The 17,586-nt window shown below is 33.0% G+C and overlaps 1 protein-coding gene across 8 annotated transcripts in view; it reads right to left on the reverse strand.

The window, feature by feature from the left end:
- Vps13 (vacuolar protein sorting 13C) overlaps window positions 1–17,586 on the reverse strand; it is a 334,969-nt gene that overhangs the window by 201,655 nt on the left and 115,728 nt on the right. For all 8 annotated transcript variants that reach the window (XM_085815349.1, XM_085815348.1, XM_085815353.1 and 5 more), the window contains 3 exons: window positions 10,681–10,834; window positions 10,445–10,586; window positions 9,392–9,519 (listed from right to left, as the gene is read on the reverse strand). In XM_085815349.1, the coding sequence (XP_085671475.1) occupies window positions 9,392–9,519; window positions 10,445–10,586; window positions 10,681–10,834 (424 nt within the window). The remainder of the gene's footprint in view (window positions 1–9,391; window positions 9,520–10,444; window positions 10,587–10,680; window positions 10,835–17,586) is intronic.

Consider the following 17,586-nt stretch of genomic DNA (forward strand, 5'->3'; position numbering starts at 1 on the left):
CATAACACTTTCAGTTTATTGATACTGCTTTGCGTGTATACCACCTAATATTATCATGGCTAATGCGATGATTTGGATATTGTTATCAAATAGCCAAAGTTCCCATTTGTATACAGAAACATGGAAAGTACTTTGCTTATTGTGCTTAACAAGTCAGATAATATCAAAATATTGAAGAATAAATTTTTTTAAAGCCAAAATAAAACTGCAAAATAAGATCCAAATAGGCTATAAAAAATTACAAGTGACAAAGAAATGTCACCAAGTAAGGTATTTAGTCATTAGACAGCTTGGTTTTGATTTTAATCTATCATTTAAAATTAAGCAAAAAAAGCAATCTTAGTTTGGTGTAGATTTTGAATAACTATCAATTCTGAGAGGTGCTCAAACATATGGTTGCTTTTTATAAGAGAAAAAAAAATTCTACAAAATTTTTCCTTCTTTTTTTTTTTACTATCCTCAAAACAATCCATGAAAAGCATCTGCTAAGGTTTCCTCCCTTCACGCCTAATTTTTAACTTTACATTGGTATGTTCTCTTTTAGTAAGGGATGCCCTCCAAGTATTAAGATTAGGATTTCAGCATCGGTCAAGTATGGTTTGTTCTTGCTTTTCATGAGTTTCCTTTTCAGTGATATGGAAATGTGAAGCTTTCTGTACAAGACGGTAAGATTTTTGTACTTTTCATATAATTTTTTAATGTGAACGAAATATGTGTATTAGTAGGACGTTAATAGTGTTTTAATTGTTACTCATAATCAAGGGCATAGCCTGAATTTCCATAAAGGGATGCTACTGAACACCAAATGTTTTGAAAATTATATTAACAAATGAAAATTAGAATTACATGTATTGGAAAGTTGAATATATTGTTTTAAAGTTCTGATTTCAGGGTTTTTTTTTTAAATTCATATTAGTGGTCCACCAAATATAAAATATATATAAATATAAAATTATATATGTAGTGGTATGTGAAGTTCTAAAGGTTGACGACCGCAGGTCTATACCTCAGATAATTTTAAAAAATACTATAATTAAAAAGAACTTACAATCTGAATGTCAGTTTAACACATAAAGCAACTATAAATTAAGCAGTTAGAATAAACTTACTAGTTTAATATTTGGTTTGGTTTTATTTTCTGGCAAAGCACCTGAGGGCTATACACCTAAGGGGTTTAAACCGCAGAGCTGGCTTTCACCCCGGATATACCTGGGTATACCCATATGGAATTGAGTGCCAACCCAGCAGGGAGATGCCACAGAGGACCATCTCACAGTAACACACCTCCGTGGACACGGCAAATTTAATGTTCTATTACTAAAAAAAAAAGAGGGTTCACAACATGGGCACGGTTACGGGGCCCTTAAAGAGTTGCTAAAATTCTATTATCATACTGCATAAATCAAGTAATAGGGGATTACAACTGAATATGAAAATACATACACTGTTGTTGCATTACATATGAGTAAGAGGTACAAGTATAACATACATAGAGTTACAAAGTTAATAATAGCCTGAATAAATTCATATGATACGATATTGGTGGAATGCCTTCATAGAAAACTCTAAGGGAAACTACAGCTTGTATCCAGATTATGCATGGGGCAAACTATGAAAACATCTAGCCTGGGCATTGAGCTTAGGTCAAATTACCAAATTGACCGCTGACCACTGGTTGCTACCACTTCTGCTTCAGAGCTGGTTGATATTGTTGGTATGCATATAGTGATGGACTGTCGCCAATAGCGCGATAAACTGTATGAACTGGAAACCCTGCAAAAGAGTTAATTGTGTAACACACTTATTCTTCACACTTACTTTTTTCACTCCTTCAGAAAAGGACTGTGATATAACACTCTCTATAATATAACTGCTTTTTTTCAATGTATATATTTGGAATACTAATGAACTTTTATCTTTTTTTCATGTATTAATAAAGAATGTGTTTTGTGATCTTACAATTTCCATCTACACCTATTTTGGATTTCAAGTTAATTAGGTATGATCTCGCTTGAAACTGCGCTGGATACAAGATAAGAATCCTTTTGCTCTCTATTTTTATTAATTTGTTGTGAAATTTCGAGGCTAAAAATGTTTACAACAAAATACTATGAGACCGATGAAAAGATCATAGCTAATTAAATAATAATAAAAGAAAAAAAAAAAACTGTAAAAGCTAAACTGTAGTTTCATATGAAAACTGAAAATTAATTTTTTCAACGATACAAAAATGTTGAATTCAAGTCAAATGCAAATTGCAAAACTGAATTCCAGCAATTACTCAACATGGAAATTCAAAATGCAAATACTACTAATAAAGGAGGATCATTACGATGTAATTGAAGGTGTTCCTCCAAGCCCCATTACAGAACAATGGAGTAAACGGGATCGGCAATGTCGTGCGATGGTAAATTTATTTATCGAAAACAGCCACATAATTCATATTAAATTTGAAGCTACTGCTAAAGCCACCTGGGAAAACTCAGGCAGGTACATGAAAGGTCTAATCTTTCAAGTAAACTATTTCTTTTGTGAAAGCTTTACAGTTTGAAGCTTGAAGAAGACGGAAATATGCAAACACATATAAATACATTACTGGAGTTAGTCGATAAACTCAAATCAATAGGTGAGAACATAAAAGACTACCACATTTCGGCACTTTGCTTTGTTCAATGCCTAGTTCTTACGATACGCTCATTACGGCTCTTGAAGAGAGAGCAGAATCGGAATTGAATCCAGAATTCTTAAAAGGAAAATTGATTGACGAATTTAACAAGAGAGTTGAAAATAATTCATCAGATTCAAAGGCATTTAAAGCCTCATTTCAAAGCAAGACTGTAGCATCTGATTTCGAGAGTATCAGTATTCTTATACCCGAGAACCTCTGTGAACGAGAGTAGAGTAGAATGTAATGTAACTGCGTAAATAGCGCATCGCTGCTGTCTTATTAGTTAGTTAGAAATAAATGTTTGTGCCGTGAACTAGTCTGTTTTGGCTGCATCATGCATTTCACTGAACCCACACCGCTAGACACAACAAAGACAAAGAGAGGAAAGTTTTGCTCATATTGTCATAAAAATAACCATTTTGGATCAGAGTGTTATCATCTAAAATCGAAACAAAAAAATGAAACATGCCAAAACTCAAAGAAAACATACACGGATTCTAAAACATGCCAAGCAAAGAATGTGGGCAACCTCGCGATGAATCAACAACAAACAAAAATTAAAACACCGGAAATCGAATCCAGATGTGACAGCGTCGCTCTGTCTACTAACTACACTGTACATCAATCAACCAAGAGTTTTATTTTCGACAGTGGAGCAAGTAGTCACCTGGTAAATAATAAGAAATATTTCACAGAATGTAAACCCATAAATGAGTCAGATATTATAACTGCGAATGGGAAATGTATTAAATCAACAGCAATAGGAACTGCCTGTTTTAAAACATTAATGCTAAACAAAAAATAACTGAAGTTCTCTTATCGGAAGTTTTATATGCTCCTGAATTAGAAACGAATTTAATCTCAATTAATAAAATAATGGAAAAAGGACTTTGGTTCTGTTTAAAGGGAATAAATGTATGATCATGAAGGGAGATCAGATTATTCTAGAATGTCATGCAATTAACAATCTTTACCAAATTAAACCAATAGACAGGAATAATTAACTATCAGCTCATGTAGCATTTCAGTGCAAAAATGCGAACTGTACTCAACTTTCGCATAGACGCCTCGGTCACAGAAACGATGACGCAATCAAGCAACTTGTAAACAAAGAACTCGCTGAAGGAATTAAACTAGATAATTGTAAACATGATACCAAATGTATTCAGTGCATAAAATGTAAACTAACTGATTTCGCGTATCCCAAAGAATCGAAATTCAGAGCATCTAAACTGCTAGAACTAGTTCATACTGATATCTTAGGATCAGTACAAACACAGTCTGTCAGTGGATACCTATACTTCGTAACTTTTATTGAGGATTACAGCAGGTTTCATAATGATTTACCTAATGAAAAAGAAAAATGAATTAATTTCTAAACTAAAGCAATTTATTGCTCTTACAAACAATAAATTCAGGAGAAAGGTAAAAATGCTAAGAAGTGATAACGGTGGTGAGTACACAAGTAAGGAACTTCAAGAATACCTTATAAAATATGGTATAAATCACCAGCTTACTGTACCATATTGTCCAGCACAAAATGGAGTCAGTGAATGCAAAAATAGCTCTTTGATGGAGATGACAAGATGTCTTTTAGCTGACTCAGGTCAACCTCACAGATACTGGGCAGAAGCAGTGCTGACTGCAAATTATTTACAGAATCGTATGCCTACAAAACCAAATGCAAAAACTCCATACAAATTATCGAATAACAAGAAACCCAACCTCTCTCATCTGAGGACTTTTGGGTGCAAGGCTTTCGCTTACATCCATAAAACTAAAAGAGGTAAACTGGATGATATTGCTGTAGAAGGAATACTCGTCGGCCGACAGCAGAAGTAAAGGCTACAGAATTTTAATTCCTGGAGACAAAATTATAATAAGTCGATCAGTATGACACTGGAATTGAACTTTATTGAATACACTGGAACTGATGAGCCTGTAAGCATCTATTTAAACCAGAATGAAGAAAATTCTAAGTAAGAAAGCTCAGAACGGGAAGAAATAAAAATAGAAGAACCAGAAGAGGACGAAATATCAGAACACAAAGAAGAACCTTTGGAACTCAGAAGATCGAACAGACTCACAAAAGGTAAACCTCCTGATCGCTACGGATTCCATGCCAAATATCCAATCTCCTCAGAACCCAAAACTTGGAAGAAAATGAAAAATGAAAATGGCTAACAGCTGTTTGAGAAGAAATTAATTCACTAGAAGAAAACAACACTTAAGAATTAGTTGATTTACCAAAAGGAAAAAAACCAATAGGATGCAAATGGTCTTTCAAGACAAAGCTCAATGCAGAAGGAAAAATTGAAAGATACAAAGCCAGATCAGTCGCAAAAGGATTTAGCCAGATGTTTGGATATGACTATGATGAAACCTTTGCTCCTGTAGTAAAATACACAACACTACGAGCCTTCCTATGTGCAGCTTCGTATAAAAACATGTCTGTCAGACATATTGATGTCAAAACAGCTTTCCTTCATGGAGAACTAGAAGAAGAAATTTACATGACTCAACCCGAAGGATACTCATAAGCTGGAAATGAAAATAAAGTTTGCAAGCTGAAGAAATCTATACCCGTTTGTTCAATAAGTTCGCAGAACGAAAATGAAGAAACCAATTTTTATTTGTAAAAATGACTTTATTTTCAACATAGTTTCCCTCAACTTCAATATACTTATTCCAACGATCTTCTAATTTATAGATCCCTTGACTGTAGTGTTTTTTTGGCAGCTCTGCAAAATATTCCTCCACAGCAGCTATTACCTCTTCGTTTGAAAAAAATCGTTTTCCACGAAGATATTGTTTGAGGTATGGGAAGAGCCAGAAGTCGGAGGGAGATAAATCTGGCGAATAGGCTGGATCTTGCAACAATTCGTACTTCAATTCAGTTATTTTAGCAATGGTTTTTTTGAGCTGTGTGCGCAGGTGCGTTATCTTGGTGGAAAATGATTTTCTTCTTCTGTAATCCGGGTCTTCTTTCACGAATTTTTTCGTCTAATTGATTCAAAAGTTACAATAATAATCTGAATTAATTGTTTTGCCAGTTTGAAGGTAATCTATAAACAAAATTCCTTTTGCATCCTAAAAAAACCGATGCTAACACCTTCTTGGCTGATTTTTGCACACGAACTTGCTTCGGCGTCGAAGAGCCGGGTTCACACCACTCCTTAGCCTCCTGTTTTGATTCAGGATAATGATGGTAAACCCAAGTCTCATCCATTGTGATAAATCGACAAATAAAGTCGCTTTTATTCTTAAAACGCTCCAAATGTTGCTGGCAAAGTCGCATCCGAATGTGTTTTTGGTTAAAGAATGCGGCACCCATTTTGCACAGAGTTTTTTAAACCCAAATTAACACTCAAAATATTGCTCACTGTGCCCAATGAAATGCCTAAAGCCTCTGTTAAATCTCTTTCAGTCAACAAACGGTCTTCCAATACCATATTTTGTATTTTTCCGATGATTCCCGGTGTTGATGCAGTTTTTGGACGTCCCTCTCATGGATCGTCTTCAAAGCTGGTACGACCACTTTTTAATAAACTAGCCCATTTGCAAACCATTGTTTTTGAAGGAGCAGATTTACCTAACACATTTACCATTTCGGTATGAATTTCCATTGCCTTTAAACCTTTTTTACAAAGAATTTGATAACTGCACATTGCTCAATTTGATCCATACCTGAAAAAAGGCACCACAAGTTAGATATAAAGGGCGGTCAAACAATGAATAAATTAACAGATCAAAATGAAACTTTTGATGTGTTCCTAAGAAAGAACAAATATGAAAATGGCGTTGAAATTTTAGGTCCAATATTGACGAATAGATGGCGCTCCGCGAACTTATTGAACAACCTTGTATATGGTTTAAAACAAGCTGCTAGAGCTTGGAATCTAAAAATTGGAAAAATACTTCTAAACATGTCATTTAAACAAAATAAAGCAGACCCACGCTTGTTTTTCAAAAACATTAATGAAAAATTCACATATATAATATTATATGTAGATGATATGCTTATAGGAAGTGAAAGAGAAGAAGATGTAATGGAAACAATCCAACAACTGAATGCTAAATTTGAAATCAAAAACCTAAGAGAAGTCACCTACTACCTCAGCATAAAGATTGAAAAATTTAAGGATGGAACTTTTGCCATAAACCAAAAGAATAAAATCGAAGAACTAGTACAAAAGTTTGGACTTCAGAACGAAAAACCAACATATACACCTATGGAAACAAATTACTGCAAACTAGAAGCTGAAGATGATCTTCTAAAGGATAATACAGAATGTAGACAAGCAGTAGGGGCATTATTATATATTGCAACAATGAGCAGACCAGATATAGCATGTGCAGTCAATCTACTGAGTAGAAGAAACAAAAAACCTCGGAACACAGATTGGAATGCTGTCAAGAAAGTCATTCGATACTTGCACACAACTAAACACTAAGTTGGTCTTCAACAGAATTCAAGAACCTATACTAACTGCATATTCGGATGCAGACTGGGCAAATGACAGAACCACAAGAAAATCCATTAGATAGATATTCAAGGATGCATATTCAAACTAGGAAATAACTGCATTTCATGGAGCAGCAAGCATCAAAGCTGCATTGCACTATCTTCAACTGAAGCAGAATATATTGCAGCAGCTAATACAGCACAAGAAGCACAATGGATGTTAAATTTGCTTAAAGATATAGGACTAAAACAAAATCTGCCAATTACTCTCTATGAAGATAACAAATTATGCATCAAACTATCACAAACAGAGAAAAATAGCTCCAGAACAAAGCATATAGACGTGAAATACCACTACTTGCGTGAACTTTAACAAGACAGGATCCTGAGCCTAGACTACTGCAGAAGCTCCGACATAATTGCGGATCTACTCACCAAACCACTAGGCAAACCTGTGTTCGAGAATCGCTGCAAATGGCAATCCTGCCCATCAAGTAGAGGTGTTGGTATGCATATAATGATGGACTGACGCCAATAGTGCGATAAACTGTATGAACTGGAAACCCTGCAAAAGAGTTAATTGTGTAACACACTTATTCTTCACACTTACTTTTCTCACTCCTTCAGGAAAGGACAGTGATATGACACTCTTTATAATATAACTCCTTTTTTTCAATGTATATATTTGGAATACTAACAAACTTTTATCTATTTTTCATGCATTAATAAAGAATGTGTTTTGTGATCTTACAATTTCTGTCCAAAATTGAAAATATATAACACAAAATCTTATATTTAACCGCTTCCCTTACAAATTTTTTTGAAAAAAATTGTAAAAAATCATCACATTTTTTTATTTTATTATTAAATACAACAAAATGAAACAAATTAAAATATGTAGGTTTTAAGTTGAATTTTTAATTTTTTGAAGGTGTAAAAGCATTTATTTTTAATATTAGTTTACTATCCCGAGTTATCTCGGGCAAACGAAAAAAAGTTAAATATTAATCTTTGTATGATAGTTTTTGAAACACGGGACAACACAGAGTGATACCTGATGTTCTACACTGGTATCTGGTCTCTTTTCTTTCTGGCTTATGGCTGGAATCTCTTTCACGGGAGCACAGAGTATACTGTCTCGTTGGATTTGATATTTCCCCCCCCCCAACCTTTTCATAATCACTACCTGAAAAATCATCGCTTCTGCTATCTTCCATCATCCCCATTATTTTATTTTTTTCCAACGCATGCATCCTTCTTTACACATTACTAATCCACAAGCCAACGTATACTTTACAATAGGGAAACACGCAACCAGTCCCTTCAAAAGAACCGCGCAACAACAAAATTTGGCAAACTGCCAATCAAAGCTAAATATTTCCTTTCATTTCCTCCAGACCGAGTAAACCGTGATAAAAGAAATAGTACTAACAAATTCTGCTTTGCTCGAGTTTTCTCGGGATAATAATTAACTGCAATATATACGAACCCGAGATAATTCGGGATAATCAGGGAAGCGGTTAAAATGATCTGCTTAAATGGCAAAAATAAACAATAAGGGGGGATGCTACAATATTTCATCGTCAATTAACGGCGGCCTACCAGCGGCCGAGCGGTTAAGTTGCTGAACACTGTAGTTCGGTCCGAGGTTCGAATCCCACGAACGGGCTGGCTGCATGGGCGCTTTCGTGGTTTTCACCATGTGTAACATGTATACGAGCCAGTTTCCCTTAGAAAGTCCTCCACGAAGGCATCCCTCCTCTTAGGCAGATAGGGGAATTTATATATTTATTTAAAAAGAATTATTCAAGACTTGGCTATGAATTTATTTCACCAGACTGTTCATGTTATGTAGCATAAACAAATATTTTCTCAACAATATATTCAATATTTTTTAATTTGCCAAGAACTGCAATCTATGAAATGAAAATTATAAATACCTTGAAAAGGGTTCCTTTGAGATGTTAAGAAAAAATTATAACAGAAAATGGATAATCATTGCACACATTTAGCTAAGAATGTACATGATGAATAAATGTTTTAACAAGAACATTATAAAATTTAATAGTTCTATCATACTAATTCTACAAAAAATCTAAGCAAAATTTCTATCAACTGTATCACGAAAATCACAATATGATAACAAAAACCTAAATTTTAGATTTAAAAATACGCAATTAAATACATTTTGATAACAGCAGTGCTGCACAACTATGTTAAAACTAATAAGAAATCATACTTATGCATTTCATACTTACTAATTGTATTTCTCCATGGCAAAGAGTCAATACAACACTATCCAAAATGAACAGAAAGTTAAATCTATTATGCACTTTACAAGGAACAACATCACAGACAGAGATACGTTTTTCAGGAACTGCAGAAACTAAAATATAAATTATGTTATTTTCCCTTTATTAAATATTTCCAAATTATAACTCACAGTAAAAATTTAAATGTCAAATATATACAAAAATAATATGCAGTCCTCAATTCAAGATTTGCTCATATTATTTACTAGAATCCTACAATATTAATTTTATGCCCTTGATATTAAAATAATAATAATAATAATAATATGGCTCCTATTAATCAAATTCCATTTGCATATAATACACACCCTATTTAACCATAGATTATGAGTATGTTTTTGATCATGTTGGTTTAAAGCCTTCCCAGTGGGTTTGAGGTTTGATGCTAGACAATGGAAATGTGGCACTTTAGTTTAATGCCAACACACAACAGCACCACTGTACCAACATTAAAACCAATATACAAGTTACTTAACACACAATAAATAATCAACCAAACCCTTCATGCAAATACAACTCAGAAATATATTCTATTCCTCCTCCCTTGAAAATATTATAATCTGATCTTTAAATTCAGATTCCAATTTAACCCCTGAATTAGTTTTAAGTGCCAAACATATATGACAGGCTTACCACTTTAAGAATTTATCCCTACACAGAATATATTTATTTTTAAAAGGAGTTATTAAAAATTGCTATGCCAGACATCTAGGGAAAGTTACTATGATTTTATTCAATCATAAATTAAAGTCACATGCAGATTTTTGCACTTATATAATTAATAAAAAATTATTTAAATTATTCATTCAAATTTCAGCTATACAGTCTTTTGACTGGGTCGCTCGTGCATGAAATATTAAACAAATACTTTCCTCAAATGAAGTGGCAGTAATTTTTACTTTGTTAGGACAAAAAACTCATGTAATAGAAACAATAACATATGAGTGCAAATGCTTAAAAACAGGTGAGGAACAAGAAAATAAGAAAGAAAAACGCTACCAGTCTGTGAGGTTGTCTTAGTTTCCACTGAATTAGGAGTTGCAGAAACTGAAATTTTGGGCTGGGAACATTCAGGAGTTTCAGCTAAATTTTCACTCAAAACTTTCATGACTGTATTATAATCATCTTGACTCAGAGTTACCTAAATTAAATCAAATTGTAAAGAACTAGATAAAGTATTAAGAATACGTGAAATATCACACACATGAAAACTCTGATAAAAAAATCAGAACTACCTTCACAGCAGCAAGTTTCCCAGAAATCTTCATTTCTGGTTGCTCAGTATGCCAACTGAAAGAATGATTCCTAGTGACTTCCAAAGTAAAGCTAATTGGTTCTAATATTAAGCATTGAGCAATTATGTCTCCAGTATCTGGTTTCACCAAGGCTCTGAAAAACACAAAATTGCATGCAACATTAGAAAAAGCAATCAGAAAGTGCTGATGTAACGTATTTAGATATTTCTCTGCTCATAATTTTGATCTGCACTTCATATTTACTGTGAATTTTTCAACACATGTACACATCATAGTCATCAAAATACAAATCTGGAAATCATAATAGATAAGTTTTAAGTTAAAGAAATATTCAATTTTTGGGTTCATTTCTTCCTTTTACAAGGAAAAAAGATTCAGTGCCAGCTTGCCTTTCTCTTAAAATGCATATAAAAACTGAACTATCTGGAAAGCTCAGGAAATGTCGATTTCCAGATGTATAAAAATTCCAGATAGTTGAGCATATAAAAAACAGAATTCATGTTAGAAAAGCCAAGTCAATTAGAAAATTTCTGTTATTTAAAAATTTTTAAAAAAATCTGAAAGGATTCAGATTTTAAAATACATCCAAAGGGACTTTTTTTAATGCTTTGTGTGTTACCTTTATCAAATATCATGTTCTTTGCACTTAAACCATGAAATTCAGTTCAATAGCAATGTTGCAAAATAATTTTAAAATGAGCATATCTTTAGAATTTCAGATACACAGTTCCACCCGCTGGAGATAAAAAGTTTTTTCCCTCCATAGAGTGTTGCCATTGCTCACTTTTAAATCATCGAGTTTGTTACTCAAAAATTTGTTAAAGTTTTACAAATATGAAATCGATAATAAAACAAATGCCAAATTTCAAATTTGGTCTTCCACATGCCCATATTCGTAGGAGGATTACGTCATTCAAAATTTGATGGCTCTAGGTACCATTGTTTTTATCACAATGCAAGAATTATACCTACATTTATGAAGATTTTTCATTATTTAATTTCTTCAAATATAATGCAGGACTCATTTGGTGGCAACAGTTTGAACAGTGAAATGGATATTTATAGTAACTCAATGCAAAATTGCAAGACGAAAACAATATTCCTTCAGGGACAAAGCCCCTTTGAACTAATCACATTAGTAACAAATAATGTTACTAACTTGAATATCAAAAGCCTATATTTAAAATTACATAAGATTTTAGGGAGGGGAAAGCATTTCAGTTGTAAAAGCCAACATGTTTCATAGGTCTTAAAATATCTGTTTTGATTATGAAATCCTGCCGAATATGAAAATTGGCAAAAATGTCACCAATTATTCCAGCAAGCTTAAGTAAACAGTTAGTTAGAGAATAAAGATATACAAATTACAGATTATAGAATATAAATAACATAAATCGCTTATCATAATCTTTCATGTTACATCGCCATTGTTTACCCATTTTCAAAGTCATGTACTGTGGGTTTTTTTCTTATGCCCAGATCCTATAACTTGTAAGACTTCAGCCTGTACATTTATTCATATTTGTTTTTTGTTAGACAATGGTAAAATCTATATTTATAGTTCAACATTAAGTGATTGTAATTACTGTCAGGCAAAATGATGTAAGACTTGAAGCATTATCATTGCCATTAAAATCGCTTACTCTGTGATGTTACTTAATATTTTTATGATCGCCACAGAACAGGTTTTACTTTTCTATTTTTTTCTGTCATCTGACATATATGGTATGATTTCTCCTAAATACGTAGCGTATTCGGAAACTAAGTACCGTTTCATTCTAGCGCCGTTGCAGCGCTGTGGTAGGCGTCCCGCGCATGCGCACTAGTCTTTCTTGTTCACTGACTTTCAATTGTTGTCATTTTGGTTGCTCTATGTTGTGTTTTCAGTTTACTGTGCACATTCAAAATGTTTAAGACAATTAGCTCTCCCGCTGACTGTGAGATTCGTGCCGTGATTATATTTTTGAATGCGAGGAATGTTAAACCGGCCGAAATTTATCGTCAAGTGACAGAAGTTTACGGTGAATACGCGATAAGTGATGGAATGGTGAGAAAGTGGGTAAGAATGTTTAATGCAGGTCGAACAAATGTCCACGCCCAGGATCGGAGTGGTCGGCCTTCTGTTGTCACCGATGATTTGGTAAGGAAAGTTGATAAAGCAATTCATGAGAACAGACGCTTCACAATGACAACTCTTTCAGAGGCATTTCCACAAATTTCAAGTACTGTTTTGTTCAAAATTGTGTCTGGCCGCTTGAATTATCGCAAACTGTGTTCCCGATGGATTCCTAAAATGCTCACTGATGCTCACAAAACAAAGCAACTTGGTAGTGCCCTGACATTTCTCATGCAGTACAGTGATGAGGGAGAAAACTTTTTAAACCAAATTGTGACAGGTGATGAAACTTGGGTGTGTCATTTCACACCAGAATCAAAACAACAATCGATGGAGTGGAGATACACTCATTCTCCGAAAAAACAAAAGTTCAAAGTGACAATGTCATCACAAAAAATCATGTGCACTGTCTTCTGGGATAGGAAAGGCGTTTTGCTTACTGAATTTCTTCCCAGAGGTGAAGCCATTAATGTGGCACGATATTGTGAGACTTTAACAAAACTAAGGCGTGCCATTCAAAACAAATGAAGAGGAATGCTCAGTAAAGGAATTATTGCTCCATGACAATGCTCGGCCGCATACTACTGTTGTCACTCAATCGCTAATTCGACAGTTTCATTGGGAGCAGTTCGATCACCCGCCATTCAGCCCGGACTTGGCGCCGTCCGATTATCACTTGTTCCTTCCTGCACATGAAGCGCGAGCTTGGTGGCAAGCGCTTTGGATCTGACGACGACACGAAAAATGCTGTGGAGTTGCGGTTATCGAAACTGGCGGGAAGTTCCTTTGATGATGGTATACAAAAACTGGTCACCCGCTATGACAAGTGTTTGATCATTGGCGGAAACTATGTTGAAAAATAGTTTAAGACACGTATTTTCATGTAAAAATAAAATTGGATTTGAAAAAATTGTTTTACGATTTTTTTTTTTTTTCTTTCAAAACGGTACTTAGTTTCCGAATATGCCTCATAGATTTTTAATCATATTAAAAATTTTAAATACAGATTATTTTATTCAATTCTGTATTTGTAGTTATAATTCCATACTTTGGTTTTAGATATTGAAATTCTTAAAAATCACTGTACATTAGGTATTTATTCTTTTTGTTATATATTAAACTTTTATTCTAAAGCTATCCCTTGCTGTTGATTATTAAAAAATAATATTTAATTAACATTAAAAAATTCTTAATTATTTACAATACAGAATTTTATCAAAATATAAATATATAATTTAAAGAAAATATTTTTGTTATTATATGAAGGAAAGGAACTTTAAAAAGCTAAAATTAAATCCTAAAATGGTATTGGTTTAAAAAAGATTTAAAAAAGAAAATACAGTAAAAGCTTAATTATTCAGCATTCAGTTATCTGGAAAGCTCAAGTAACCAGAATATTTTTGAATTTCAGAGAAATGTCCTCCCCTCCCCCCAAAAAAAGTACTAAATGAAAGATTTATAATGCCATTACAGAGCTGGTAGTACTATTAACATTTAACCCTCTCACTGCGCATCCCGCGATTTCCACGGACAACGTAGAAGTAGCAAAATTTGCGCAACCCGCGATTTCTGTAGGGATGAATTTTGCCGTCTAGTTAACTGTGCAACACGCTTTTTTCCCGTTGAAGGTTTCCTTTCGGCCTTTCTGTGATGTTTAATTTTTTATTTAGATGTGGGCTAACAGATGCCGTTAGTTGTCCCCATTTCTGCCAAATATACAAGAATACATAAATTATCATTTTGCATGCACTTTTCAGAGCTCAATGATGTCTGGCAGGAAGCATTTCGTGAGTGCTATAACCTATATTCCTGATGATATTTCCGACACTGATAGTAGTTCTGACTCTGATTTCAAGTATATTGAAGATAGTTATAGCGAAACTGATGAGAATTTCTCGGATTCCTCTGCAGATAGTGATGAATCTGAAAATTCAGCTTCTATTGAAAACATTCGACTGTGGTGCAAAATTGATATGCAAAATATTACATTTTGCAAATATTTTCATTAGTAAATATGTTTTACCTTTGTATTTTATAAAATAAATCATAATTTAAGCAATATTAATTTTCAAAATTTTCCTTTTATCAATATTCTTCAATTTCAGTATTCTGACAAACTTTTTCTATGATCAAATTCTATATTGAAAAAAAAACTCTTTTACAAAAATTTTTTGTATATTTTAACTCTAAAATATATGTATATTTGAAATATGTAGTAAAAAATATGCAATTTTTGAGCCTATTTTGATAAAAAAATTATGCAGTGAGAGGATTAATCAATGTCACCAAACAGTGTGATTCAGTGCCAGTAATGGATAAACATGAAACTAATGTAAGAAGTTCATTTTGATTTAATGTAAATTCATTTAATTCTTGATAAGCCAGAAATTTTCCAAAAAAGAGTATAGTTTCTATTGATTCCTTACATTTAAAAAAAAAAAAAATTAATATTTGGGTCTGCATGAAGAGAATATTTTCATAGTGATCATAAAAATATTAAATAACATCACAGAGTAAGCGACTTTAATTGTAATGGCAATGATAATGCTTCAAGTCTTACAGGATTTTGCCTGCCAGTAATTATAATCACTTAATGTTGAACTATAAATATAGATTTTACCATTGTCTAACAAAAAACAAATATGAATAAATGTACAGGCTGAATTTAAGTTTACCCTATAACTGAATTAAATTAAATTTTTTAAATTTTATTTCATTTAAATTCATCCTGCCCTCTAAGTCTAAATTTTAAAATATGATGGAACCTTTTCTTAATAAAATATACATGGGCATAAATTGAGCAATACCAGAAATTTTTATGATTGAATATTTTTATGAATGAATAACTTTTAAGGCTGGTTTTTGCAGTACTTTTTTTTTTTTTTTTTTTTTTTTGTGGTAAAAAGGTTTGTGGTGTTTAAGGTAAAAATGTATGATTTCATGAATCAGAAGGTGGGTATGCACGTCATTCATGGAACTACAGATGGGAATATGATATAAACCCAAACACTAATTAGGACCATTTACCTACAGTACAAATACCAGATTGTAAAAACTTCGAGTTTCAATGTAAAACAGACTCTATCAGCAGCTACCAGGATACTGGATGTCCAAGAAGTGTGAGGTGCTACACATTACAGAGGAAATTCTGTACAAACTAAGAGGTTAGGTTACTTGAATATGGCAAAGCATACAAGGGAGAGATGTCTTCATGGAGAACTTTCTAAACAGGATTTCTACACCTTTCTGAACATGGAAATTAAATACATTTAAGGATCATCAATGAAAAAAATTAAGAACCTATCAGCAAATTGGAATTGAATAAATTAAAGCAATTATCTATGCCTGAATTCAATTTTGTAATAGCATTCTAAGAAAATATAGGTCTCTAAGTAGGATCTATTATTATTAAACATAATCTAATATTTAACATAATTATAAAACAAATGCAAGAATAAAACCAGCTTTGTGAAATTTATCAAGCAGCTAGTATTAAATTGAAAAAAATACTGAAACATTTATATTGTACACTTAAAATAGTCCCACATATTTTTAAAGATGATTGGTAACATTTTATTTAAATTTTACAAAAAGCTTTATGCAAATTCTTTCTTTTATGCCTTGTTTCACTACGTGCTCACTCAACTCCAGAGGTTTCTGCAGATTTTATGCCCAGTGGCATGGGTTAAAATGAGAAGTAAAATCATAATCAGCATGATTCATAATAGAAGCTTGGCTATTTCTATTTGACTAGAGAGAGAGAGAGTAAAGAACTTTTTATCAGGGAAAGAATGTTTTTCTAAAAAATACTTATTTCTAAATTAACATTATAGCAAGAAATATGTGTACTGAAAAAGACAGCAATCAACTGAATTTAGTTAACTCTTTCGCATCGAGAGACGACCGAATCTGTTTTCAACAAACATCGAAAACGCCCGTGTTTACGAATTTGTCTTCGAATAGTTTTCCTTTCCCCCTTTTGCGGTTTCATCCATTCATCCATTGTGTGCAGTTTCACCTTAGGGCCGGATTGCACCTGCGAACGTCAATAGCTTTCCGTATTTCTCCTTTATTTGCTTCAAAAGAATGATTGACATGTCTTTTAACAACTCGCGAAACCAATGAGCCATACACTAACGTGGAGGGGAAAGAACTAGGTAGAAAATAAACGAGGCGTTGAGGCGGTTTGCCGTTGCCTGAATGAACGGGCGCTACGGGCGATTTCGATGCCAAAGAGTTAAAAAAAGAAAAAAAATAACATAACTGTAACTACAGTACTAGTTCGCAGAGAGCAGTGAATCCTGTCAAGAAAATCAGGTACAAAAAATATAAATCTAAGTCCATGAAATAGCAAAATTTGCCCTGCCAATTATTTCCTAGATCTGCATACACATTTACTTTTAATGAAAATAAACGTCTGACTATATCAAACTGCAATAACAAATCACATAAGGATTTTTTTTCTCTTTTGAAACAGGTAGAAATTAATAACATTATTTACAAATTAAATTTGATAGCCTTTTAAATATTCTAATGCATTAAAAAGTATGTTGAATTTGTATTTCTCTATTCATAAATATACTTTTTTGGCTAACATATATTTTTAAGCACATCTTTCACTTGGACTATATTTTTAGCAAGCCGTCTAACTTAAATCGGAATGGCACTTTATGTTTTTGTAAGAAATGCCCTAGAAGCTGAAAAACAAACCCCAGTCAATTTTTTAGATGATAACACACTGAAATATGACCAAAAAATTTAGTTTTAAG

The sequence above is a fragment of the Stegodyphus dumicola genome, chromosome 4 (genome assembly GCF_044657685.1).
Source record: "Stegodyphus dumicola isolate Sdum_Otavi_A_Nest chromosome 4, ASM4465768v1".
Lineage (NCBI taxonomy): Eukaryota > Metazoa > Arthropoda > Arachnida > Araneae > Eresidae > Stegodyphus > Stegodyphus dumicola.